Here is a 26865-nt window from a genome sequence, read left to right as displayed (position 1 = left end):
GGCTTAGTTTCTTGCACATGCACGGCAAAACGCCCTAAACCCATGCATATGGCCTCGTGCGATCACGGTCTGGATAACGTTTTGATAGCATAGTAACTGACGCCGGGAGCCACGTTCCCTCCGTAACAACTACTCTTGCATATCGCTTGATAACCTCGTTTGTACATAGAGAGAGAGAACCGTCTTTAATGTATACTGTATTCTTGTATGTGTATGCCACTTATATCCCGCCATACAAATCCTTCTTTAAATCATATTCCAAACGGCTTTTTTGGGGGTCATTTTCTTTGGTTTTTCCCTATCTGAGAGAAATGTCCAGTATTTCTGCAAGTGCTGTTATGACAACCCTACTTTTTTGTGCCAATTTTTTTTGCCAGCTTATATCAGTCGTATTGTACAGCCTTTAAATCGCTCTGTGCCGCCAAGTGCATCGTTCTTGTGGTGAGGTGATTATGTGCGATGCTCATTTATATATATTTATTTTTGGTCTCCCTGTTACTTATGTTTAGCGCTGATGTTTATATCCACCTTCAACACATTACGTGTTGTACAAACTAAAAGTTGGACGCGTGCATTCTTTAGCACCCTTCTTTCAATGCCCTTTTAAAGGGCCTCTGAGGTACTTGTAAATGCAAAAAAATAAACTTTTCTGGCGTCCTGCAGTCGTCGAGAGTCTCGCACCAAACTACCGGACACTGTATTCGATGGCGGTTCTGGTGGGCTACATGTGCGGCTCCGTCGTCGTGGCGTTCCTGATGGTCCTGAAAATTGACTGGAAGACCATGCAAGTCATCAGCATGCTGCCCGGTTTGATGATGCTCAGTCTTTTTAGGTGCGAAGCAGCTTATGGCCTCGCATTGTCCGTCCGTTGGCGTGCGTGCGCACATCAGTATAAACCGACAATGAGTATGTAAAACCGCCTAAAAGGTTGCAAAACGCGGCAAAAAAGCAAAAACCATAACTATCAACGCTAATTAGCGGAAAAAAGGTTAGAGAGGGAGATAGAGAGAGACAGGTTCAGCAGTTTCGCGTGGCTCCTGGGGAGCCGTGCTGCGCATGCGTGAGGAGCATTCGATTGGATTGGAAAGGAATAAATTAGATTTGGATTGGATATAATTGAAATGGAACAGATTAAAATAGATTTGATTTGATTGGATTGCAATAAATTGAAAAGAATTGGATTGTATTGGAATTGTATATACTATGCACACGCACTGTTACTCATATACATGCACGAGTGGGCAATGTCACGGGTGATTTACGGTAAGAACGATCCCTAGTTCTTCGCCCACTCTTCATAATTTTTTCGTGGATGTGCGTGAATTTTTTTTGTGAGTCCAACCACGAAGCGGGAACAGTGACTCTTTGCTGCCAGCCCGTGGCGACATTCTATGATTTTGCTCCGCGCTTCAAATATAAATACGTATACACACTGCGAGTAATAGTGAAGGTCAGCCATTAGGTAGATGGAGGTTTGAAGCCGCAAAAGTCTGGGTCATTTGTCTGTGAATTTTAATTAGCTCTCCCCTCTCAGGGCTCATAAAGGCACCACAAAAAGGCAAACAATTCCAGGGAACACGAGCACTTCTTTAATGCAGTTAATCGGAAAACATCACTGAAGAATTGTGGCTGCTGTTAGGCTTCTGTCAGTGTGAAGGCTGCTGTTAGTGTGAAAGGTTCAATGTCAATCGTCAGGTACACCACACCAATGTTAATGTAGAATTGATATCGCGTGGAAAGCACTAAGGTCATTCTATGGACGTTAAATGTCTGCTTCTGACAGTGGCACGTGCCCAATAGAACACCTGTGTCCTCAAATTATCATCGCAATCCGTTTCATTTTGCGAGGTCTTCTTTCTTCCGGTTAACACAAACAAGTCTCTTGACAATCAACCTGAATTGTTGGGCCGAAATTTGCGCTAATAGCGGGTAACTGCTTTGCTACTCCCATAACCGTCACTTGTGTCATTACTATGCTAAAACATGTCCTGTAGTACGAAGTACAAGTCTCTAATACATATGCCTAAGTCGATTGCCAAGACGTTTGCACTAAATGCAGTTATTCAGAAGGAATGATCAAGTTGTGGTACTACCGTGTCTCCCTGCGCGTGTTGTCTTTTAAACGCCCGCCGTTGGAATCCTACATAGCTACTTAATATAGTGATGTGTTTAGTTGAATTGATAATTACAGGAGCTCCTCTGAGAAACATGACATCATGTCGACGTTCATTCACATGTTCTTTATCCTTTGAGCCGCCGGCCGTTTTGTGTGCCGTGCGTGCCATTTCTGTGCCATCCATTGGCTATTTTGAGTGTCGTAGATGGCAGAATATCGATGAACAAATATATAGAGGAATAATGCTCTTGGGTTAATAAGAACATGCGTAGGCTGAATATGGGAAGAGGCGCATAGCAAAACGTTTTGAAAAGGACTTCATGGTGAAGAGGACTCCATGAAAAGGACTTCAAAGACGCTGATGGTGTCCACAAGGGCGATGATTTTACAGTTGTTCCGAAATGTGCAGAAATAGTTATAATAAGCGCATAATGCAAAGATCTCCGATGAACGTCTCAAATACATATTATCCTGACTGCTTGCATAGTTTATTGTAGGTGATGTTGCTAGGTACGGAGCAACATTTTCGACATGATGTCGCGTGCGAGCGTACCAGTAGCATGCAACCGTGTCACTGGCACTGTTTCAAACCGGCTGCTGATTCGCAGGTTTACACTAACGAGCTGGCACCACGAGCTCATCGTGTACAGACAATGTGCCACGAAGTTTGTGTTAACACATGCATATGCCTGTCTTCAATGGTGGCAATGCTGACCACACGTTCATGTTCCCATTCCACAACGCGATCGGGGTGGAATGAATTACCGTATACTTGAGTGTTGATTTGTGCGGATGATCAAAACATTGTCCACACAACATATTAAAGTCACTGCAGTAGGGCGTTTCTACTCATTAGGAGCACCGAGAAATGATTAAGTTGGTATGGAGACATGGTGACTAAAAGCGCAGAAAAACGCGGGTCCGGAGTCGTTCTCTTTGTCCCGCGTTTTTCTGCCCTTTTTAGTCACCATGCTTCTACTCAATTTCACGTCCTCAACATTGCTCGGTATGGCTAACAAATTTACGGGTTTTGTGGCGAAGAAGACTTGTGAGCCTTTCTCAAACAGTATACTCATTAAGACAGCTTGCTAACCACCACCTTGAGGTATTTCACAGCGGAATTTGCTGTCGATCAATGTATTGAATAATTACTTGATTGGTTGACTGAATCAGTGAATTTAGTTCATGCTAATGGAAAAGAGCTTACGGTGATTTCACTTTTTGTGAGTTAAGTAATCAAACGAAAGGATGCGGCCTCCTTATTTTGCAGAAAAATCGTGGAGTCTCCCCGCTGGCTCATGGCCCGGGGTAGTTTAGACGAGGCCGAGGCGGTCATCATCTACGCGGTCACGCTCAACGGGGAGAACATCATTGAAGCGCGCCAGCTCTGGGCGCGCACGCGCCGAGAAATCGAAAGGGTGAGGCTAATATCGCACCTGTAGCTTCCATTCCCTATGGTTAGCTCTTTTGAAATTCGGCTACTTGAATATTGAAAGAACGATTCCAAGGGGGTTCGTTCTGCGCGCAGCTATCGAGCGCCGTAAGATCGACAAAACAAAAAAATGTGTTTGCTTCCCACCTTTTGTAATGCTGTGACAATAAGGCGGAAATGCTGTTAAGCTCTTAAAGGGGGATGCGCGATAGCACATCGCCGATTTGCAGCCCCTTAGAACTGTAACTTATAAATTGAACGGATCTTCACAGCCCGACTCCCGTGAAGACTTCGTTCGTTTGCTAAAACTTCTGAGCCATCTAAGTACCTCTGGTCAAGTCCCATAAGAACGTGCAATGGCTCGTGATATTTTTATGACGGTCTTCACTCCTGGTGTACTGGTTGAAAAATTGTGACTGATTGTGTGGATTAAAGTGCCAATGGTACACCCATGGGCAATGAGCCTCGTGTGAAGGGGTCCGGAAAAAATTCAGGCAGTTCTAGTCAACGTGAAAACTGAACTGTGAAGCAGTGATTCGATAAAATTGCTGTGACACCATCTCTTGACAAGGTTTAGTATCAGCGTGGCATTATTACCGAAAGTGGTCACGAGAGGGCACCGCAGCCCCTTAAAATGCCCTTAAAGAGACACTGGATTGAGCTTTCAGCCGTGGGCGGTGATTCATTCGTTAATTAATGATTTTACCCGTAATTTATGTTAGTGTTTTTATTTGGGACACAGCAATGGCAACCTTCGTGCCAACAAAGAGCGGAAATATCACACCCAACACTTTGTATATAAAGAGCGTGTACCTGTGTGTCCCAATGGAATTCACATCGCCTTCATAACGCGAGCGGCCCACGTTGGATACCGTCCATGCGAAGTGGTTGTATTTCCTATGCCCCAGTCTGGGTGCGTTAAGCTTTTACGTTACGCATTACAAGTTACTAAGTTGCCTATAGATACGTGACCGCGGGCGAGATACGACAAGCCGTGCCCCTAAAGTATTCTGCACTTATAATTGCAACCATGTTGGGATCTTTACCGTGCGCCAAGAGCTCGACCCACGGGCATTTTCGCTTTTCGGCTGCACTAAAAAAGCACTAAAAAACACCACGGCCCGGATGGAATCCACGGACTAGGGCTGATAAGCCCATAGCCTTAGCCATTGCGACAACATGGCAGGTCCTAATGTGTTGGTACTTGTTCGGTACGATAAAGGAATGCTGCGACTTTAAGAACGACAGATTGATTCAATGTGGGGCCATTCGAATTTACAGGCCAGGTCGGAGGTGCCTACCGAGGTTTGCTGCTGCGAGTTGTTTCGTGTGCAAGGAAGCTGCAGGAGAAGTATCATCCTGTTTTACTGCTGGTAAGTAAATGCGTTGCACTAACCTCACACCGCACGACATAACCTCAATATATTACCCCTATACGTATGCACGAACACACAACGTATTCAACCAGATTTGTCTATGTGAGCTTGTTAAAGAAGACTAACCTGGTGACACTTTCACTGGACTTAACTAATTAATGTCCCACTCGCTTCAAAAGCATCGCGTGCTTACAAAAACCTTTACACATACAGGAAAATGTACCTGACTGCCTAGTTTGTTTCGTTTAAAAATATATCGTTACCTTAGTGAGATAAAAATAAACAAGAAACACTTTTGTTTACGCACTTTTCACTAGGTGGCGCTATCTGTCAACCAAGCCAGAGTTTTGTTTCTTTATTTCAGTATGGAAGTAACATACTATTTCCGAAATAAGCAAACTAGGCCGCCTGGATCATTTTCAGGGACCTGCAAGAGTTTTCGTATTGATGCGCTATAGTTTTTCAGCCAGTGGGCTGTAAAGTAGTAAGCCTCAGAAAAATGTTAACAGGTGCGTAACCCTTAATTACCCAGAAAGCAAAGCCACCATTTATGTGCGAAAATGGGGGCGTAGGGGAGTAGGCTGGGATATATCCACGAGGGGATATAAATGTTTGAAGCTTTTGGTAGAGAAAAATCCATAAAAACATGCTCCTGCCCGGATTTGACCAAAACACAAAACATCCTCACTGCGCATCCCATGCCTCCCCAACTCGGCTACCGGGGAAGCTGTATTCCCCTTCATTTTCTGGTCTATCTATGCGACCAGAGTCTAGCCTATGTATTAAGGGACTTAAAAGTGAAGTTTTAAACTTCTGTTTTCGTTCGCATTGCATAGCCTTGCCCAAGCAAATAAACACACCTTTCATCGTTTAGCCGGTGCATAGAGCGGTACTTAATTTATAGATATTGAAAGCAGAAAAAAACCCCGCACGGGGCACCTTGAGCAATCTTGGTGATGGTGTTGGCGACACCGCGGACCCGGAGCCCCCATACTCACGCTGTAACCGACCGTGGTAACGAGTTTTAATCTGAAGGGCAGAAACCTCAAACGGTGGCCGTCGGAGCCCAGGTCAAGCTCCGGCGGATGGGCTCCCTGTCTGTGTACCAGGCAGGGAGCTCCGGGATCTCTCAGGCTATCAGGGTAAGGTTTGAGAAGAAAGTACCCCCGTCCCCTGCTTCTATTACATGCCATATGGTAAATCGTAAACCCCCCCCCCCCCCCCCCCAAACATGAGCGGCCCCTGAAAAGGGGCCGCACCGAAGGTTCATTTCCCCCACTCCCAACCCTCAGTCTTCCAAAGCCCGATAACTACCCCCGTTTTTTGGTGTTGGAATCCAGTGAACAAGGAAAGCCTCTTCCATCACAGTCCGTGTTCCTAATGTCGAAATTTCTGGAGGGCATCATTGGTGACAAATATAAGGCCAAAAAACAAAAGAACTGGAGAAATCCTGGTTGAAGTACACAACCAACAGCATGCCAAGATCCTCCTTGAACAAACTCGCATTGCTAATCTTGAAATCAGGGTGACACCCCACCGGAGCCTGAACAGTACTCTAGGTGTCATCTCCGAACTAGACCTGATGAATGAGACAGATGCTGACCTGCTGGAGGGCCTGAGAAATCAGGGCGTGACAGCTGTGAGGCGCATAACTATGAGGAGGGATGACAAAGTAGTTTCGACCAAGCACATTATCCTTACTTTTGACCGGTCCACACTCCCAGAGTACGTCAGTGCAGGTTTTGTACATTGTAATGTCCGGCCCTACATTCCAAAGCCGCACCGCTGCTTTAAGTGCCAGCGGTTCGGGCACGGAACCAACTCCTGCCGTGGTCGTCTAACCTGCGCAAAGTGCGCTCAGCATGATCATCCTCTGATAATTGTCCATCATCAACCCTCACCTGCGCCAACTGCCAGGGACCCCATGCCGCCTACTTTCGAAAGTGCGAGAAGTTTAAGCAGGAGAAGGCGATCATTAATGTGAAGGTCACTGAGAAGATCACCTTTCCAGAGGCGCGAAAGAGGTTCGCCTCTTTCCCCCTGGGGAGGTACGCCGACGCGGCTCGCCGGGGGGCGGAGCGGCGTGTGGTGTCCACAGGGACGCAGTTCAGTGAGTCTGACCTGGTCCCTCCCCCACCCTCCCCCTGGGGTGCCTCAGGCAGCCCAATCCGTCGCCACGCCGCTTGCTGAGGCAGCAGCGGTTGTGGTGACAACCTCTTCTGTAGGGACCGGTGCCGCTCCCGCCTCTACCTCCCCGTCCTCCAGTGCATTAAAGGGTGCCGACCGGATGGACACTGGGGGCCCCGCATCGGCTCCCACCGCCACCGCACCTCCCGTGCCACCTTTGGTGTCCCGGAGGCCCTCGGCGGTGGCGGCTCAAACGAAGGGCTCCCGAAAGGGGGCCAAGTCCGAGGGGCCTGGTCCACCGGGCACCCTTCTGGCATCCGACGAGGAGATGGTTGTCGTGCCGTTCCTGCCTGCAACGCAGCGCAAGGAGCGGCCTCCGATGTCCAAGCCGCCAGAAAGGCCTAGAAATCCTAGAATAACAGCCCCGAAAGACGACACATGAACAAAAACACACACACACACTCCAGTTATTCTTAAATTTAAATAATGGTAACGGAAAACATCATCCAATTGAACTGCAGAGGCCTCCTTAAAAATCTTGACGATGTGTATGAGATGCTGCATGCCAATCAGCCAAGTATCATGTGTCTCCAGGAAACCCACCTCAATCCTAAACAGATTTCTTAAATAGGTACATGGTATTCAGAAAGGACAGGGTTGGCTGCACACACTCTTCATGAGGTGTGGCAATTGTCAGCCAGAAATCCTTAGCCTGCCACCCTGTCACTCTGAACACTGTCCTTGAGGCTGTAGCAATCCTTACAATAATATTTAATATGTTGATAACGGTATGCTTCATTTACATTCCTCCTGACCATGCACTTTCGAGCTCTGACTTCGAGGCGCTGGTCGACCAACTGCCCGAACCCTACATCCTAACAGGCGACCTCAATGCGCGCAACTCTCTTTGGGGCTCCTCTAGAATGGATGCCCGAGGTCGCCTGATAGAAAAATTCCTTACATCTTCAGAAGCATGCCTTTTCAACAAAAAACAGCCTACATACCATAACTTAGGACACAATACATACTCGCATCTTGACTTTGCTATTGGTTCTGCAATTCTCCTTCCATGTCTTGAGTGGGGCATGGGCACGGACCCAAATGGTAGTGACCACTTCCCCACTTCCTTAACGTACATAGGTAAAGCCCATGCATTCCATCTTCCCAGAACAGGTTTAATGAATCAAAAGCAAACTGGAGTACATTCACAGAAACATCTAAACTACACCACACAACCATAAAACACCTACACGTGGAGGAAGCAGCCCAACTCGTCACGGCACACATACTCGACGCCGCCGAAAAGTCCATGCCCCAGGCCTCCAGTGCGTCCCGCAACCCAAGGAGGCCCTGGTGGAACGAGGACTGTAGGCGGGCGCGAGAGACCCAGAACAAGGCGTGGGGTGTCCTTCGCCGGTACCCCATGCCAGATAATCTCATTTCCTTTAAACGGGCAAAGGCTCTTGGGAAGCGTGTGCGTCGTGAGGCGAAAATGGAGAGTTGGCGCGCCTTCTTCACTTCCATCAACTCATACACCGACACTCACAAAGTCTGGACACGAATACGTAAGCTAAAAGGACAACAGACACACAGTCTGCCCCTGGTTAGCACAACAGGGGACACACTCGAAGACCAGGCCAACACGCTTGCACAACACTTCGAACACGTGTCCAGCTCAGCACACTACACCAACACTTTCATTAAACACAAAGCATCATGCGAGAAGAAGTCCTTGCGAGACAGTAATAAGTCGAACTCATCCTATAACACCCCCTTTTCACTTCATGAGCTGAAGGCCGCAATCGGTACTTGTCAACCTTCAGCTGCAGGTGCAGACAGGATTTCATACACAATGATACAACACTTACATGCAGACACACTTGAAACACTTCTTCACCTCTACAATAAAATATTTCTTTCGGGGCACTTTCCACGCTCTTGGAGAGAGGCCATAGTAGTGGCTTTCCTAAAGGAAGGGAAGGACCCTTACTGTCCTGCCAGTTATCGCCCCATTGCCCTGACAAGCTGCCTGTGTAAGCTCTTCGTGAAGATGATAAACAGGAGACTTGTGTACTTTTTAGAGTACAATGGTCTTCTCGAGAGCTGCCAGGCAGGCATCAGGGCGGGGCGATCTACCAACGATCAACTGCTTGCATTAGAGTCTTATATCAAAGATGCTTTCCTCCACAAGCAGTACTGTATGACAGTCTTCTTTGATCTTGAAAAGGCGTACGATACTGCTTGGCGGTACGGCATCCTTAGCGACTTGAAGTCCTTTGGCATGTCGGGTAACATGATGAACACGCTTACCAGTTACCTGTCTGAAAGAACGTTTCGCGTGCGAGTTGGAACTGCACTCTCTACGGTTCACGTGCAGGAAAACGGCGTGCCACAAGGGGAGTTTTAAGTTGCACCCTTTTCATTGTAAAAATGAATTCTCCTCGGAAGGCATTGCTACCGTCGATTTCATGTTCAATTTATGTAGACGACGTACAATTATCTTTTAAGTCTTGTAACTTGTCTCTCTGCGAGCGGCAAGTCCAGCTTGGTGTGAACAAGCTTGCCGGCTGGACAGATAGCAACGGTTTTAAATTTAATCCGGGAAAGTGCACTTGTGTTTTGTTTTCCAAGAGGCGTGGTATCCGGCTGGATCCTGACATTCAACTCAATGGTGTCTTGATTCCTGTCGAAAAGGAACACAAGTTTTTAGGCATAATCTTTGAAGAAAAGCTTACATTCATCCCACACATAAAACAGCTAAAACATAAATGCCTAAAAACAATGAATATTTTGAAGGTTCTGTCGCTCATCTCTTTTGGTGCTGACAAACAACTTCTTTTACGTGTTTTTGCCAGCTTGATAGGTTCACGATTGGACTATGGTAGTGTTGTTTATGGGTCAGCAAGTAAAACATCCCTCAGAATGCTGGACCCTGTGCTTCATCTAGGGCTCCGCTTGGCGTGTGGCGCCTTCCGAACTAGTCCAGTTGAAAGCCTGTATGTCGAGTGCAACAAATGGAACCTACAACGTCAGCGAGCATACACAGACCTCCTTTATGCTTTTAAAATTTCATCCATGCCTCACCATCCTTTTAAATCAGTTTTTTATGATAGATCCATGAGTGTACTCCTTTTAAATAGACCATCGTTCTCTGCGCCCTTCTCTTACAGAGTTAGAGAGGAAGTGTCAGAGCTTGCTGTATCCTTTTTAGACACCATTCAAAGTTCTCTAACAGATTCCATAGCACCATGGCATCTCCGCCCTGTGTCATGCGACACATCTTTTATACATGTAGATAAAAACTGAGCTCCCACATGTGCAATTCAGCAGCACTTCTTGTATTTTCAGGAGAAGTATCAGTGTTCTGAGTTTTATACGGATGCCTCTAAGACTTTCCACCTCTGTGTCCTGCGCTGCGCATGGACCCGGCCTTAATGTCACTAAAACTCTGAACAGTTATACTAGCATCTTTACGGCAGAGGCTTATGGTGTACTTCTTGTTGTTAATTATATACTTTAAAGCCACATCCCACAATCCATTATCTATACAGATTCACTCAGTGTTGTGCGGGTACTGTCGTCAACAATGCCTTCGAAAAACCAAGCTGTCAATCTGATCGTCAAGGGTATTATGTCTGTGTATGTACGTAAATTTGAACTGGTTCTTTGCTGGGTCCCTGGCCACTGTGGTATAGCCGGGAACGAAGCAGCCGACCGAATGGCTGCTGCTGCTACATTCTTGAATACAGTAGACATAACCACATTACCCACCACCGACGTGAAACCACACATCAGACAACAACTTCGCAAAACATGGCAAACACACTGGAGTGAACAAACAGACAAGTTACACGTAATAAAACCTCACTTGGGACCATACACCACCGACACACGCAATAGATACCCTGTAGTCGCCTTGGCCAGATTACGGATAGGGCACACACATGCAACGCACTCGCACCTTCTCACTGCATCTCCAAGACCTCTGTGCAGCAGGTGCGGAGAGGCCCTATCCGTGATCCACATCCTCATACAATGTAAGGCACTTCACACAACACGACACAAACATTTCAGAGAACTCTACAGACAACATATCCCATTACATCCATCGCTGTTTCTACTTGACGATGCCAGTGCTTCTGTGAAACGTGTGTTTGATTATTTGTCAGACGTTAAGTTTTTAAACCTGTTTCCTATCACGCATAATCAAATCTGGCCCTATACACCAGCCATCACCATTATCTTTAACTTATTTTACTATGTTGGGTTAACACGTTTTTCTTATTTTCTTTTTTTTACCTACCTTTTTGTGGTAACCACTACACTTCGTTAAATAAACTTTTCTCTGGTGCTTTTTGCCCTTAGTCGGCCTTGCGCCATAAAAAACCCAACCATCATCATCATCAGTGAAAGCAGAAAAAATGCAATGTGACATTTGTGGTGGCCAGATTGTTTAAGCGGAGTGAGGTGTATTCGAGTTGCGATGTGATTGGAGGATGTCCATGATTTTACTTCAAACCACTTTCGGTTTCGGTTCTGTGCAAAACAACACGCTTGGCAACCGACGTTATCTTTGGTTGGGCATTTCCAATATATCAGGAATGGGCACATCGTGTTTCTGCCATGTTTCCGCTTGTATTATGCATGAGATAATCCTGCCAGCACCGTTTAGAATTGTAATGATCACTAGGCGAGACGTAAGCAGTGTTGGAACGCCCTCCACCTCTTCGGAGACTCGCAACTGTGACGCGCATTGCCAAGCCTGTGGAGCTTCCCTGCCTCGTCCCTTTGTCATAAGAGGCCTGTTCACACCAGGCCGACAGTCGGCTGATTCGGCTTTGTGCCCGCATGCTGTCGGTACGTATGACAATACCACGCCAACAACAACTGGCCAGCGCTAAAATTCAGGCTACGCGCATTCTGCCAACTAGCTCTAGAAATGTAAACATTTGGGTGCAAAATGGTAAATTCAGTGTAGAAATAATTATCCTAGTATAAAAGAATCAACTTCAAGAAAAGAAATACTCGAGCTATAGGGAATTCAAACTTGAGAATTGCGTAAGAATGCACCCACAACGCAACACCACTCGGCCATGGCCTCAGCGGTGTTGGGGATGCAAACCTTAATAGTATATGCAGTATATAAATTTTGTATCGTATAGGCAGTTTATTATGTTTAGTTTTAGCATTTCCAGAAGCTCAGACGACAATTCTTTGAATAACGGTCGTGCGGTAAGCGTCCCTCTGATCCTCAGGGATACCCTTTCCTTACCGACTGCCTTCCTTAGGCAGAAAAGCCATCGTAATTGTGTGGTCGTGTTGGTGACCGCTGTGCTAGTTCACCCAGCACGAATCGTACTACCTGTACAATGATTTTACGCTTTACGGTAAATGTATCGGTTCAGTTTGATTCTTTAGTTCCTATATTATTTGTTCTCTTACTCGTCTCGCGCCTTCAATTGGACTTTGATCTTCTATTAGCGTACCTGTCAGCGAAGAGTCTAATGCGACTTGTGTGGCGCTACTTTCACTAATAGATTTTACTAAGCTTGATACCGTCTACAAACTAAGAAAGTAAAATCACATTCCTGTGGTACAAAGTGTGTCGTGACTTAGTTTCGACTGAGTGAAGGAATTTCGACGACCCGCTGGTGGTGGGCCAAATGACTCTATCAGAAGGCCGGCGGACGGCACCGTAGAACAGTCACATCAAGCCTGCATAAATTACCTCACATGAAACGTCATAGGAAAATTAGCAAGGAGGATGCAGAGAAGAGGATAGCATTTTCGAATTGATTTTTTCACTAAAACTAAAGTCGCATAAACGCACGGAGAGTGGCCACACATTGGCTTGGGACTCAAGACTACAATTTATGCAAACAATCCCACAATGTTTACAAATTACTTCGGTTTCCCTATGTAGTTCGTAGCCAGCGCGGCTACGACAACTCGGGATGGAGGAGACCTTTCTTCAGCCCTCGGATCATGACGCAAGTGTTTACAATTTTTGCAGGGATAGTCACACAGTGAGTAACCTGCGAGGATATTATGTTGCACCAATACAGCCATAATCAAGGCTGTCGACATGCTTGTAGCTATTCATGGAGTGAGCGTCGCGTTCAGTTACCCCAGCAAGGAAATTCTCCTGTGAAAATCACCAAGACGGGCAAAAATTCAATGGTTTACCTTTTTTCTTTGTGGAAGTAGAAAATAAAAATAACTTAAGGAAGTAAAATGAAGGAGAACGTACTGCCCGCGTGAAACTCGATCCCATAAGCTCGGGTCCCAACAAGGCAGCATGCTTATCTCTACATAAATATGTCTTCGAAATAAATGAAATAAGTAGACACCAGCTTTCCCAGATCTCTCCGTGTGCTGAGCCGCATTGCAATGCTACTCCCTTCTTCACTGTCCAGGTCGGTGATGGCGTTCGCTGTGAATGCGACGTATTTTGACATCAACTCTCTAAACTTCCACCCTTCGTTGATGCTGGTGCTGGGTGCCGTGCTCGCCATCCCCGCCGAGATATGCGCCATAGTCTTCGCAGCACGCCTTGGACGCTGCGCATCACAGGCCGGGGCTCTCGCCTGCACAGCCGTGGCCTGTTTCGTGGTCAACCTGATTTCGGAAGGTACGCTGCTGACAAAACATTCGGGGCATGCTTCTGGGAATATGGGACTGTTAACAAGGGAACCGTACTATTTGCAAAACGTAATTTCTGTATGACTTCGGTCCGTGACCAGTAGTGTTCCAGCGATCCATCGGGACTGCGTTCACGAACCGTTTTTTGCCACTGAAAAGTATGCTTTAACGGTAGAGTAGTTTGAGTAGTTCGCTACATCGGGAGATGGCTATGCCGTAACCAGAGGCCAATATAAAGGGAGCGGACTCGATGCATGAATTCATATCTTGTTCCACAATTTCTCGACGTCCTAGCTCCACCCTGATAAACGTGCAGATGGTATTCCTAACGATGCACTGGGACTGCTAGATCTATTCAGGTATGCTGCAGTTTTGTGATACCAGGAGACAATTCGTGCAGGGGAACGTTAGTTCGTGAAGGTGCAACAGTAATCAAACAGGAGTAATAATTCGAAGGCTACGAGTAGAGTATAATCTACTGCATAGACCACGGCTATCCACGAATCTACGGGAAAAGGTAGCGACATGGTACCCGTAAAACAAGAAATATCATTCTCACATTATAATAAAATATTAGACGTAGAAATAGCATCGAAAAAACAACAACCTAATTCTAATTCATGAAAAAGGCTACGTGAAATTGCTAGAGCATTTTGATGCTTGAGGAAAAGATATAGACCCGTGATACACACAGGTAAATTAAAGTTATCCATGGTAAGAGTAAAACCGCATATGCAGCATTTTTCAGGGTTTGCAACAACGGAAGGGAAAGCCTGATTGATGAAAGCCTGCTCAGAACTGGACCACATTCAGGCCATAAATCAGGTAATAGAATCTAATGGAGCATAGAATTTGCCTCTGTGCATAACATTCATAGATCACGGAAAAGCGTTTTATTCAGTATACACCGACGCAGCAATCCAACCTTAGGATACCATATAGCACAGTCACATAGAACTTTTCGAAGACGTTTACCACGGATGTACCGGCATAATAATCCTACTAACAGGACTGCTGCATTCTATTAGGAAGGAAATCAGGCAAAGAGACCACATTTTAACGTTATTTCCCGCCGGTTTAAACGGTGTATTAACCGAGGTTAATTGCTGGGTTGGGAATACATGTAAATAGGAAATAATTGGGCCACTTGACATTTGCCGATGACATCGTGTTTTTCAGTGAATCGGGAGGAGACCTGCAAAGCGTGCTTCAGGAGCTGTAGTCCGATAGCTCGGCAGTAAGAGAGAAGGTAAATGTGAAGGAATCGACAGTAATGCTAGAGGAAATAAACGGCAAGTAAAAGAAGTAAGGTGCTTGGTGGGGCGTGAGCTCTGCGAGCTGTTAATGGTGGCCCAATCGTTGCGTTTTGCATACCATGGATAGATCTCCTACTGCATCCCCCCTCTTTGGAATCAGATGAATGAATGAATGAATGAATGAATGAATGAATGAATGAATGAATGAATGAATGAATTTATTGTCAAGAAAAAGGAAAGGAAAGACCACCAGCAGGCGTAAATTGTCACACCTAGGGGTAGACACCGGAACGCCTGCTGGTGTGGGGGTTGGGGCAGAGGATGACAGATTCATAGAGAGGAGAGACAGATGATAGAGGTGACATGTTTACAGAACACAAGAGAGAGAGGGGCATATTTACAAGTTAACACTCACTCCCACACCCACACAAAGTCTGGAGCAAGAAAAAAAAAGTTCGCAAAGTCTCGTAAAAGTTTACACCGTCACTGTGCCAGAGAGTCAAGTGCCAGGCGGAGCCCTGAGGCATCCAGGTAGCCGCCCAGCGCCTCGTGGACGCTGTCCCTCTCCCTGGTGTTGCCCGGCGGCCATAGTAGCTCGTCTAGCGGCCGAGCCCTTCCTCCCAGGGCGACCAGCAGTTCCGGCCTCCCTGCCGCATACTCGGGGCACTCGAAGAGCAGGTGCGGCAGGGACTGGACAGGTGCGCGGCAGTGCCGGCAGGCAGGGCTGTCTGCCAGCCCCAGGCGGTGCTTTCGTTCCGCCGTCCACACCGCCCCCACGCGGAGGCGCAGGATTGCCGAACGCTGCTGTCGGGGCAGCCGTGCAGCCCGCACAGGTGGTGGGGCCTCTCCAGCAGCCAGCCGTGGGTCCGTGTGCTGTGCCCGCACGTGCCGCTGTATAAGCAGGCGGGAGTCGTCCGCCGCTGCCTGGGCATCCGTGGCCGCGGGCGTCAGCTCGTGGGCCTCAGCGGCCAGCTCGTCCGCCCGCTCGTTGCCCTCGAGCCCGATGTGGCCGGGCACCCACTGCAGCCGCAGCCGGGCACCCCTGCGTGCCAGCCGCTCCGCCTTCTCGCGCACTCCTCGAACCAGAGGGGAGTGCGGGTCGCCCTCCCGGATGCGCAGCAGAGCCACCCGGGAGTCGCACAGCAGGGCGCAGCGCTCGGGTGCGGGCTCCAGCTCCAGCAGCAGGTCCAGGCCCAGCTGGACCCCACAAGCTCTGCCGTGGCCGAGGATGCGGCGTAGTGCAGCCTGGCCTGCCGGGTGGCCTCCCCCAGCACGGCGGCCGCTGTAGCGGAGCCCTGCCGCCGCCGCACAGAGCCATCCGAGTACGCCAGGGTGTGGCCCTCCAGTTCTTTCCAGACGACGGCCCGGGTCAGCTGCAGCAACCCGCAGTGGGGCGTTCGCCGCTTGCTGCGCAGGCCCGGAATCTCCAGGTGCAGCTCGGCCGCCAGGTCCGGAGGGCGGCTGGAGGGCCCCAAGTCTGTGGTGCCCACCACCTGCTCGTACCGGGCCAGCATGCGCCCCATGCGCGAGTGCCGGTGGGTGCGCAGCGCTGCAGCAGGGGGCCGCCCCCCTCGGCTCGGCGCAGCCGGTCAATGTGGCCCAGGGCCCTCTGCTCGGCCGTCATCTCCAGCGTCCACACCCCTGCCTCAGCCAGCGTCCTGTCGCACTGCGAGTTTCGGGGCAGGCCAAGGCAGGCGCGGACGCCCTTTCGATGGTCGCCCTCCAGCTGCCGCCAGTTGGGTCTCCGCAGGGTGACCAGCGGCAGCGCGTACATCAGTAGCCCCACGGCCGAGGCGCTGTACAGCCGCAGGGCTGTCTGCTGGGAGCAGCCTTTGTCCCGGGCGACCATCTTCCGCACGGCCGAGGTGGCCAGCTGTGCCCTGGCACGTAGCTCCTTGGCGGCCTGGCGGAAGTCCACCCTGTGGTCCAGGGTGAGCCCCAGGTAGCTCACCCTGGTCTTCCACTCGAGCTCCTCGCCGTCTATGCGGAGTTTTCCACGTCCGTCCGCGGGCGGCTGCGCTCGGATGCACAAGCATGGCCTCTGTCTTTGCAGCCGACAGCTGCAGGCCGACACCTTCAAGCTTGCACCGCACCGCATCCATAGCCCCCTGCAGCTGCTGCACGACCGCCCTGCCGTCTCCTTTCGGTCCAAGCACCCACAGGGCAATGTCGTCGGCGTACACCGACATGTGTACCCTGTGCCCCCCCCCCCTCTGGGCAGGCAGCCTGGCAGGGCTGCCATTACCAGGTTGAAGAGGAAGGGGCTGATGACGGAGCCCTGTGGGGTGCCGATATCCACTGGCCGAGGTGCCGACAAGACGTTCCCCACCTGCACCTGCGCCGTCCGGCCCGTTAGGAACGCCTCGACGAAGCCCCGCAGCTTCCCCGCAATGCCGGCCTCCTCCATGGCCAAGGAGATGGCGGGGCGCTGCAGGTTGTCGAAAGCGCCCTTCATATCGAGCAGCACCAGGGAAGCCACCTGCCTGGTGGCACGGGCGTGTTCCAGGGCCGCCACCACGTCAGTGATGGAGTCGGCCGCCGCTCGGTGCTTTCGAAACCCCGTGAGCTGCTCCGGGATCGCCTCCTCCTCCACCACGATGGCCTCCATCCTGCCCAGCGCCACCCGCTCCAGCAGCTTGCACCCGCAGGAGGTGAGGGCCACGGGACGATATGCCGTGACCGCCCAAAGGCCCTTCCCCGGCTTGAGTATGCGCCTCAGGATGGCGAGCAGCCACTCGGGCGGCAGCTGCCCCGTCTCCCAGATGCGGTTGTAGGCCATCAGGAGCTTGCCGAACCCCACCTCATCCAGGTTGCGGATCATCTGGTAGGTGAGGCCGTCTGCCCCTGGCGCCGACTTGCGCTTGCAGCTTCGGAGGGCACTGCGGAGTTCGCCCTCCGTGATGGGGGCGTCGTTGAGCGGGTGACGTCCCTCGGGCTCCTCCAGCGCAGCCGCGGGCCTTGGTTCCGTCCGGTGCTGTGGCAGGAAGTGATCCGCAAAGAGTTCGGCCAGCTCCCCAAAGCTTGCCTGCTTGCGGATGGCCAGGGCGGCCAGAGGGTTGTGGTTTATCCGGGGCTTCAAGATGGAGCGGAAGATGCCCCAGAGTCGACGGCAGCGCGGGTCTGCCTCCGAGCTGACACACAGCTCGGCCCACCGATGCCGGTTGAGGCGGTGGGCATGTCGTCGGCAGGCAGCATCCACGCGACGGTACTCCGTCCAGTCTGCCCTATCCCCCGAGCGCTGCGCCCTCCGCTCCGCCCGGTTCCGTACCGCCCGCAGCTGCAGCAGCTTGAGGTCTGGCATGGTGGTGGTCCCCTCGGCGACGGTGCAGCTCCGCGTGGCTCGCCTGGCGCAGCGAACCAAGCCCCGGAACATCTCTGCTCCCTCCCCCAGCTCCTCCTCAGCAAGGCAGCGCCGGAACTGGTCCCAGTGGGTGATGTGGTGCAGTGCAATGTGCAGCGGGTAATGGTCGGAGCCCCATGTGCTGGGCTCCCGCCTCCAAGTGGCCTCAACCCCGGCTGACACCAGGCTGAGGTCGATGGCAGTGGCAGTGCGACTGCCACGCCTAAAGGTGCACTCACCGGTGTTCAGTGCAGTGAGGTTGAGGCGCAGCATGGTGTCCCACAGCTGCTCTCCCCGCGTGTCGATCCTGCCATCTCCCCAAGCAGTGTGGTGGGCGTTGAAATCACCACAGAGGAGATGGCGGTCTGCGCATAGAGACACCAGCTGATCCAGGAGGCCCGAGTCCCAGCTCTGGCATGGACGCACATAGACACTGCACACAGTCATGTCACCACCCGTGCCTAGCCGTAATGTCACTGCCACGCACTCTTGCACAGTTGTTGTCACCCCACTGGTGTCCAGCACTGCGTGCTGCACGCAGTCGCGCACGAACACTGACGCGCGCGAGGGTCCTGGAGGATGGGCTGGCTCGCTGCACGCCACCAACGAACACTGCGCGTTGTCGCATGCCGTGGGACTGTGGTAGCCCGTATATCCAGGCAGCCTCAGCTCCGAGCCTTCTCCCGCACGCACGTAGCTCTCCTGCAGTGCTACCACGTCGGGCCCGTGCTGCAGCAGATATGCGCTCAGTTCTGCGTGACGGGGGCGAAGCCCGTTCACGTTCCATTGCAGCACAGTGGGCACTTGAGGCTGCGTGCGGCGGCTCCTAGCCATGGCGGTGCTCGGGGTGCTGATGTCCCTGCGCAGCCTGGGCGCACAGGGGACGCAGGTGAGAGTCCGCAGGCAGCAACTCCCCCAGGGTGCGAAGCACGAGCGTCAGGCCCTCCTGCTGCTGCCGTCGACTCCATCGTCCTCGTTTCAGCCACGCAGATGCTGCCTGGATGCTGCCGGGAGCTGCCTGGACTTTGTTCTGCTGCTGGGCCACCACTCCACGTCGGCTGTTGCCGTCGCTGCTGTGCGGGTGCTGCTGCGTCGTAACCGCCGTGGCAGGGGCCAGCCCGGGGTGTGCCGCCGCTCGCAGTGCTGCGCGAACTGCGACGCGAGAGGCAGGCGCCTGCGCCCGGGCTAGCGCTGCACATACGCGGCGCTCCTCCCGCCAGAGCGGGCACGAATGGTCCAGCACCGGGTGAGGACCCCCGCAATTTGAGCAGGAGGGCTTCTCAGCCCTGCAGGCTGCCCTCATATGGGGGCCCCCACATCGCCAGCACCTCCTCTCGCGATTGCAGCTCGCGGTGGCGTGATCGAGCCGCCCACATTTGCCACACTGCAGCGGCCTTGGTTTGCAAGGCCTCACCGGTCGTCGCCGCTTGTACAGCGCGACTTCCGCAGGGGGTATCGGCGCCGCGAAGCGCAGATACACCGCAGTCCCCCTGCGAACAGCCGACTGCACAGCCACAGGCGTCTCGAGGGAGGCGACGATGTCCTCGGTCGTGATCGTCTCGTCGTCGACCACTATGACGCCCGTACTGTGCGACGCTGGCTCTCGGGGGCTCACCTCCATGCCGCAGATGTTGGTTGTGGTCAGGAGAGCCTCCAGAGCGTCCGCTGCTACGACGTTGCGGCGAGCGTTTACGCGAACGTCGATGACCCCAGGCAGCTTCGTGAGCTGCCTGGCGATGGCGTCGCTCTTCTTCTCCCCGAACGCCGTAGAGGAGACCTTCGTGCGGAAGAGGACCGTGCCGAAGGCTGTGGGACGGGCCGGGAGCATGGGCCCATCGTTCCTCATCTTGCGGGCGGCCCTCCTGCGCTGCGAGCGCGACAAATACAGCTGCCAGGATCCTTCGTCGGTTTGTTTGTTTTGGAGGCTTCCGCCACTGGCCGCCAGGGGTGGAGGCTGCGCTTCTGTTGCGTCCACGCCCGTGGAGCCCTTGGCGCGCTCAGCACTGCCGGCCGCTGCGGGGGGGTCGAGGTGCGCCCCGGCCAGCCTGCCGCGTCTCCCCTCGGGGGCTGTACCACGCGGCCGGCTGTGAGGCGTGGTTGGTGCGTCCCGAACCACCCGAACTGCGTCCCTGTAGCTCAGCCGGCTGAGCGCAGTGGTGGCAGTAGGCTGCCTCTCGTGCTCGTCCCCAGGTGGCGCAGCAGTCGTCTCGCCAGCGATGGGGGCCATGGTGGAAAGAAAAGGTTAGGAGAGGCCCTGACGTCACATTTGTGAAGCCGAGTCCCGCCATGACTTGAGCCCACGGAGCCCAGCACTCTATCCCATCATCCTTTGCTGTCTCCGGTTTGATTTGACTAACATGGCGTCGCCCTGCCCTCCCGCTTCGAAGCGAAAACAGCTTCGTCGCTAATTCCTCGGTGCGATGTCGTCTTCTAAGCTGTTGATTTCGCCTTCAATTTGCCCATTCTAACCCTCACCCAAAGTTTCAATCGAAAAACGGCCTTTGTTTTTGAGATAGAAGGACGATTTTTCTTCTCTTAAGCCACGCAAAGTAGCGTTTGTCGTCGTCATAGCAACAGGCTCGCAGGATGGCGAACGCAGACGCCTCCGACGGCAGAGTTTTCAAACTGGCCTAATCTAAAAACGTTTGTCGTAGCGACTGCGCTGGTTTGCAAGCGTAGCAAAGCAGCCACATACCAAGCGCCTTAAAAATTTGTCCGTTCTATTTGCCCAAATTTGGCCACCGCAGTTGTAAACAAGTGCGCAACATTGTCCATGGGCTCAAGAAAAATGACGTAACTTCCTCCACACTTTTCGCAATGCATTGGGATGCTAGGGGCCTCTCCTGAGTATTCTTTCCTCCATGATGGGGGCAATGATAGGGTTCGGCAGGTTCGGCAGCGGCTCCTCAGATGGCGCCTGCGTCGTCCCCTCTGCTGCCGCCGCCGCAAGGAGGGACCGAATGGCCGTCGCTATGGCGGAGTCCCTCCCCGACCCGTCAAACATGGCGTCGCCCGTCTCCCCGCCGGCGCGCCGACTGCAACGTTCTTGTTCGGGGTGAACGGCGTCCAGTTCGTCCATTACGAACGCGGCAAGCGCCATGGCCAGCTGACCGCGCTCGCCCCAAGTCGTCCGACGACCGTGCAGTCCCCGCAGGTGCTCTAGCTGCCGACGAAGCGTCTCGAGTGTCGCCACCACTGCGGCGTTGGCCTGCTGCAGCTCGGCGACCACCGCCGCCTCTTCGGCGATAGTTTGGGAGCACTCGATCGCGTCTCCGGCAGCTGAAGGGCTTGAACAAACCTCGCTGTCCGGGAAGCGGTCGATCGCGGCTAGTGTAGCTGGTGTTGCCGGACTGGCGTCTCTGCTGGCGCGTCGTGTCTCGTCGTGCCCCTCGTCAGGCTCCCCGCTCGGTGGTGAGCCCGAACCCACGTCGGCGCTCCCCGTGGCACTCGCGCGCTGACTCACCAAGCGTGAGCACCGTGGGGGCAAAAAGCCCCATTTCTTCTTGTTAAAAGAAAAAGTTCGCGGGAGCACATGAACAACACGACCGCCATGTGTGGCCCCCTGGTGGCCTTACTTCATATTAGGAATTCTTGAAATGGGAAGCACTCGCACAAGAGGGACAAAAGGTAGAAAACAGAGACCTTTTGTCCCTGTTGTGCGAGCTCTTCCACCTTCTAGATGAACAGCTACCAACTAGCCCAACTGTCCGTTCTATTATATATTAGGAAGACCGAGAAACACGACCTATATTAGAAGGATTTAACTTCAGTGCACATGGCTAACGTCCTAGTCATGCAAGTTTGGTCCATTGAGCGTTGGTCGTGTAGTTAGAGCTGGGATTTAGGTGCGGCACTGGCGCGCGGCGATGAAGGTCAAAGTTGGGTTCCACGAGTTGGAAGATTTTTTTTGTGTTTCTATGTTGTGTATGTAATTTTTTCAAACTGAAGGCTGTTTAGTCTAACAGAAAATGACGCACACTTCTGAGATAGCCTTCTATACAAGTGTTAACAATATTAGGCAACCGGGAGAGGAAGTGAATGACGAGTTTTCTGAGGTAAGAGCACATTGGGCCTTGCTTACTTGATCTGATAAAACGGTATGATCGTTCTCTATCAAAACGAATATTTCCCCGAGCTTTGTGTCTTACTCTTCATACATGTATTGAGCGATGTGGTGCGCCATTTGCTTTCCAGAACTGAGAGCAAGTTTGTTAACTCTCCCACCCAATAACACAACTCTTGATGAAAATGGTTTAATAAAGCTAATGTTGACTCTAATCTGGATGAGGAAAACGTGTTTTGGTTCACCCCAAGTCATATTGTATAGTCAAAAAAGTCTTGAGGAAAAGTCGCATATGAAAGAACATTGGAGGGTGCTTGCGGACTGTTCTGTTCTCGCTTGTTCGGTTTTGTATACTACGTCGTAAACCTGTTTAAGAGTATAGTTGAAGGTGATGTAAGGCATGGGATTAGGGGCCTCGTGCTGTTAAGGCTCGAATATGGTAGTGCAACTTAGAGGTTCCTAAATGGGTTCAAACTTTAGCTGACCTTGTCAAGCGCAAAATAATACATTGCGTGGTCATCAAAGGCAGGGCCTGTTTTTTTATTGGTAACCATATCACATGTTGCTCACTTCTGTTTCGGATCAGAGCACGTGATCACGAGGGTGGCCCTGCTGCTGATGGCGCGCCTGAGCGTCAAGGCCTCTCTGTCCATCGCCGCCCTATACACGGCCGAGGTGTACCCGACCGTGGCGCGCTGCTCGGGATTGGGACTGTGCAACTGCTTCGTGACAGCCGCCAACATCGCCATGCCACTCTTCGCCTACATGGTGCGCATTGCCTAGCCATCTTGTCTGAGCATCGATGTTGTCAAATACCTGCCTGCTATTACACCTTGTTAATGCCTGACTACACACACCCACATATATATATATATATATATACTTGACGTTTACTTGTTTCTGAAGCGAAAGAGGAACCCGGGATAAGAGGCCAGAAGCCTGGCACGTTATGGTCTTCCTTTACACTTTGGCAGTGGTTTAGAAGGTGTTATTGAATACTACAAAAGGCGGACAGAATGGGCGCGAAAACTCATCATTACAAAACAGGTAGTACGTCCTTACACATATCCTATACACAAAGAAAGACCAAATAACAAGCACTGCAATGCACAGAGTAAAAGTTTTGATAACGTTCATCTTAAGCGCAGAAAAAAACAGGGACACAGTAGACAAGGACAAGTTTGTCCTTGTCTACTGTGTCCCTGTTTTTTTCAGCGCTTAAGATGAACGTTATGGAATACCAACTAGCCCGAACGCAAGCCCTTTTTCATGAAAAGTTTTGAGTAAATACGTGTGTAGCCCTATACACGCGTAAGAGTAAAAATGATGAGCCTCACAAACGTCCTAAGGAGAAATAAACTCTAAAAAAATTACGCCCACCTCCCCTCGCGGGAACCCTGGTGTGACGCGACGTTGAGGAGGGTTCAAGCGCAAGCGGAGAGCAACCGTCGACCGAAAGGCCGCCGGAGAGCGGCACACCGGTTATATGCGCAGCGCGCCCGAAGGAGAGGAGACCGCGGAGAGAGTGCCGTGGCTGTGACGCAACACAATCCAACACAACCCACTTTATTCCAATCCAATCCCAGTCAAGCCAAGCCAAGCCAAGCCAATCGAATCCAATCGAATGCCCCTCGAGAGAGAGTGTTCGCTATCGAAGAGGAGAGGGGGAGAGTGGCTGCGGACAACAACGGACGCACGCAGGAAAGACAGGGCCGCCGACAAGAGATGGTCTCAGCGTCGCATCTAAAAAAAACATGGACACAGACAGGCTTCAGAGAAATTCTGGGTTGCATTCGATGAAGCATTTCTTAAAATTTCTCTTATTCACAACGGAACAAAAACATTAAAGCCGGCAGGCACCTGCATACTTTGTTTTCCATAGATTTTGCGAATTTCGGGTAGGTCTTTTTGGAGTACGCAGGTAGTATTTAGTTTCGCGTGTTTTATAAAGGGACGGATTTATATAATTATACGGTTTCGGGGTATGTACTGCACCAGACGAAAATAGTATATTTGTTTTAAGTGCGATGCACTTCTTAAGCGACCCTGAACCTGCGTCCACCGGCGATGTCCGCATAGCATACCCACGTGGGGGATTGGCCAGGAATCTCCTCGTCTTCCTTGGCAACGGGGGGAGATGGGGATTGGCCAGGAATCTCCCCGTCTTCCTTTGCAACGGGGGGAGATGGGCGCGCGCTGCCTGGCCGCTGACATGGCGCATACCCACGTGGGGGATTGGCCAGAAATCGGGCGTGAGAAGGGCTAATGCACCCGCTTAAAGGAGTACTGACACGAAATTTCAAAGCTGAGATCCGCTCTATCAATCAAGTACAACGACAACACAAATAGGTGTCTGTGAATAAATGCATCTTTCTTTCTTTGTAGTTGTGTGTGTGTGTGTGATCTTTCTTTCGCGAACATTACCGAACCGCGCAAATTCAACTCGTGCATTGGCACTTTCACATTCTTCCCCTCGGGGAAATGCGGGGAATTTTTGATTTTAGGATTATTTGTTTTTTTAAGTAGATGGTGTGTGGACAGGTCACTCGACTTGCCATGATAGCCTTCCATTGCACGGAAAGGTTAACAGGGAAGCGCTTCAGCAAATCGTAATTTTTTGTCTGCAGTTAAAAATACCAAGAAATTGCCGAGCGCGCGGATGTGAGCGCGGGCCCACGGCGACTGCCCGGCAGTTAACAAAACGAAAAAATGCCCAGCATTCGTAAGTGCGTGCCTCGCGACGACGCCCATCATCCCCTGCACACGTTTGTCAGATCAAGCGTACCCACTTAGGAAGATTGGCCAAGATTGCGGCGACCTCACGGTAGTTCAAAAGAGCAGGAAAATGCCGAGCTCCTTTGTGTGCGTGCCTCGCGGCGACCACCCAGCGTCATCAGCGCATGTTGGAAACCAAGCGTACCCACGTTGGAGATTGGCCAAGACTGGAAAAAGCAAAACTCCAGCGTTCGCTGTTACCGTGGCAGCTCCAGCTCGGAACGAGAAAGACAGGTCAAAGCGTATTCTCCTCCAAGCTGGTGTCCAATGATTAACAGTTCCAAAAAAAAGCAAGAACATTTATAGCAAGAACGATGGAGTAAGGGTCGTTGCGGAAGCAGCGAAGAAGAAAAACGGCTCTAATTGTATAATAAAGCCGTCGTGATGGTTGTCAAGGTTGCGTAAAGCTTCGCTATCTTCAAGTCTTGCACGTTACTGTGAGCTTCATTCTTTCTGGAGAAGTAAGAGCATATGATACAAACAGTATGGGAATATGGTATACAAAAGGGCACAATACATTGCTAACTTCAACCAGGGGGGCACTAGGTTTGCGATTCTGTATAAGCCATGAATTGTCTTTCTTTAAATTCATAATGAGCTTCGATTAATTAACATTCCAGAAGAGGTTTTCATTGAACCAAACACCAGGACATTTATTTGATGGAACTTGTTGCAATTATGTGTTTCGGAACTTTACATTTACACCTTCCTTAATATTCACATTAATCTGCCTGAAGATAATAAAGTTTTTGACAAGTGGTCATTTTGTTATTTTCTAGCCAAACAGCTTGTTTAAATAACCGTTGAAGTGAGCACGCGTGACTGTAAAAATTACATTGGTATCATCTGCACACATGATCAGGATCAGTCATTCAGGTATTGTAGAAATATCATTCACATATAGGATGAATAAAAGGGGCCTTAGAATAGAACCTTTCAAAACCTTGGTTGATGACTAAATTACCCGAAAGGGTTACGTTAACACGTACGTACTGAGTTCTGTTGTTTGAATAGCTACACATTAATTTCAAAGCGACACCTCGGACGTGTATTTGTGTGTGTGTGCGTGTGTGTGTGTGTGTGTGTGTGTGTCTATTGGAGTCACCACAAAAAAACAGAACATTGATTTTTTGCGACTTTACAGCTGGGGTCACACACGTGAAAAAGTGTTGACCTTATCCGGAACGGCGTTATAAATGTTTTATTGTTTTTCGCGGTGACTCAAACTTAATATATCATTCAGCTACTAAGCATACTACTGTTATATATAAATATAAGCGTGTCAAACCGGAAAGCAGAGCGGTTCGGTTGCGGCACGCGTTCGGGAGAATTCAATTCGTTCCGGCTCAGTCGTGATTCGACTACATCAAAACCCGAACCGGTTTTCGAACCGCTTCACGAGCTCAGCGAAGTGCAGAAAATGGTAGCGCAAAGCGAGCGTAAAAACTAAATGCAATTTTTGTACATCCAAAATATGGCTCTTTCTCAAGGAAAGTTGGGCAGTTTTATTAACAGTAAGTAATTAGGCCATAAAAATTTAAACAGCTGAAGTAGTCACAATTTGCCAGCTACTTCCCGCATCCTCCATTCTCATGTTGTCCTAAGGACTCTTTAAGGCCATAAAAAATTAAACAGCTGAAGTAGTCACAATTTTCCAGCTACTTCCCCCATCCTCATGTTGTCCTAAGGACTCTTTAAAGCAACCCCTAAGTGTCATGACTGTCTGTTGACGGTACTT

The 26865-nt window shown here is 50.7% G+C and overlaps 1 protein-coding gene across 1 annotated transcript in view; it reads left to right on the top strand.

The window, feature by feature from the left end:
- LOC144168338 (solute carrier family 22 member 13-like) overlaps positions 1-18935 on the top strand; it is a 35898-nt gene extending 16963 nt beyond the window's left edge. The window contains exons 7-11 of the mRNA XM_077697344.1: positions 664-832; positions 3387-3534; positions 4830-4921; positions 13468-13682; positions 18787-18935. Of these exons, the coding sequence (XP_077553470.1) occupies positions 664-832; positions 3387-3534; positions 4830-4921; positions 13468-13682; positions 18787-18935 (773 nt within the window). The remainder of the gene's footprint in view (positions 1-663; positions 833-3386; positions 3535-4829; positions 4922-13467; positions 13683-18786) is intronic.
- The last annotated feature ends 7930 nt before the right edge of the window (positions 18936-26865 follow it).

Source organism: Haemaphysalis longicornis, unplaced genomic scaffold, assembly GCF_048455015.1.
Source record: "Haemaphysalis longicornis isolate Haplotype H1 unplaced genomic scaffold, Haemaphysalis longicornis Haplotype H1 scaffold_2, whole genome shotgun sequence".
Taxonomy (NCBI): domain Eukaryota; kingdom Metazoa; phylum Arthropoda; class Arachnida; order Ixodida; family Ixodidae; genus Haemaphysalis; species Haemaphysalis longicornis.
Note: the sequence above shows the minus strand (reverse complement) of the source record. Positions and strands in the feature narration are given on the sequence as shown.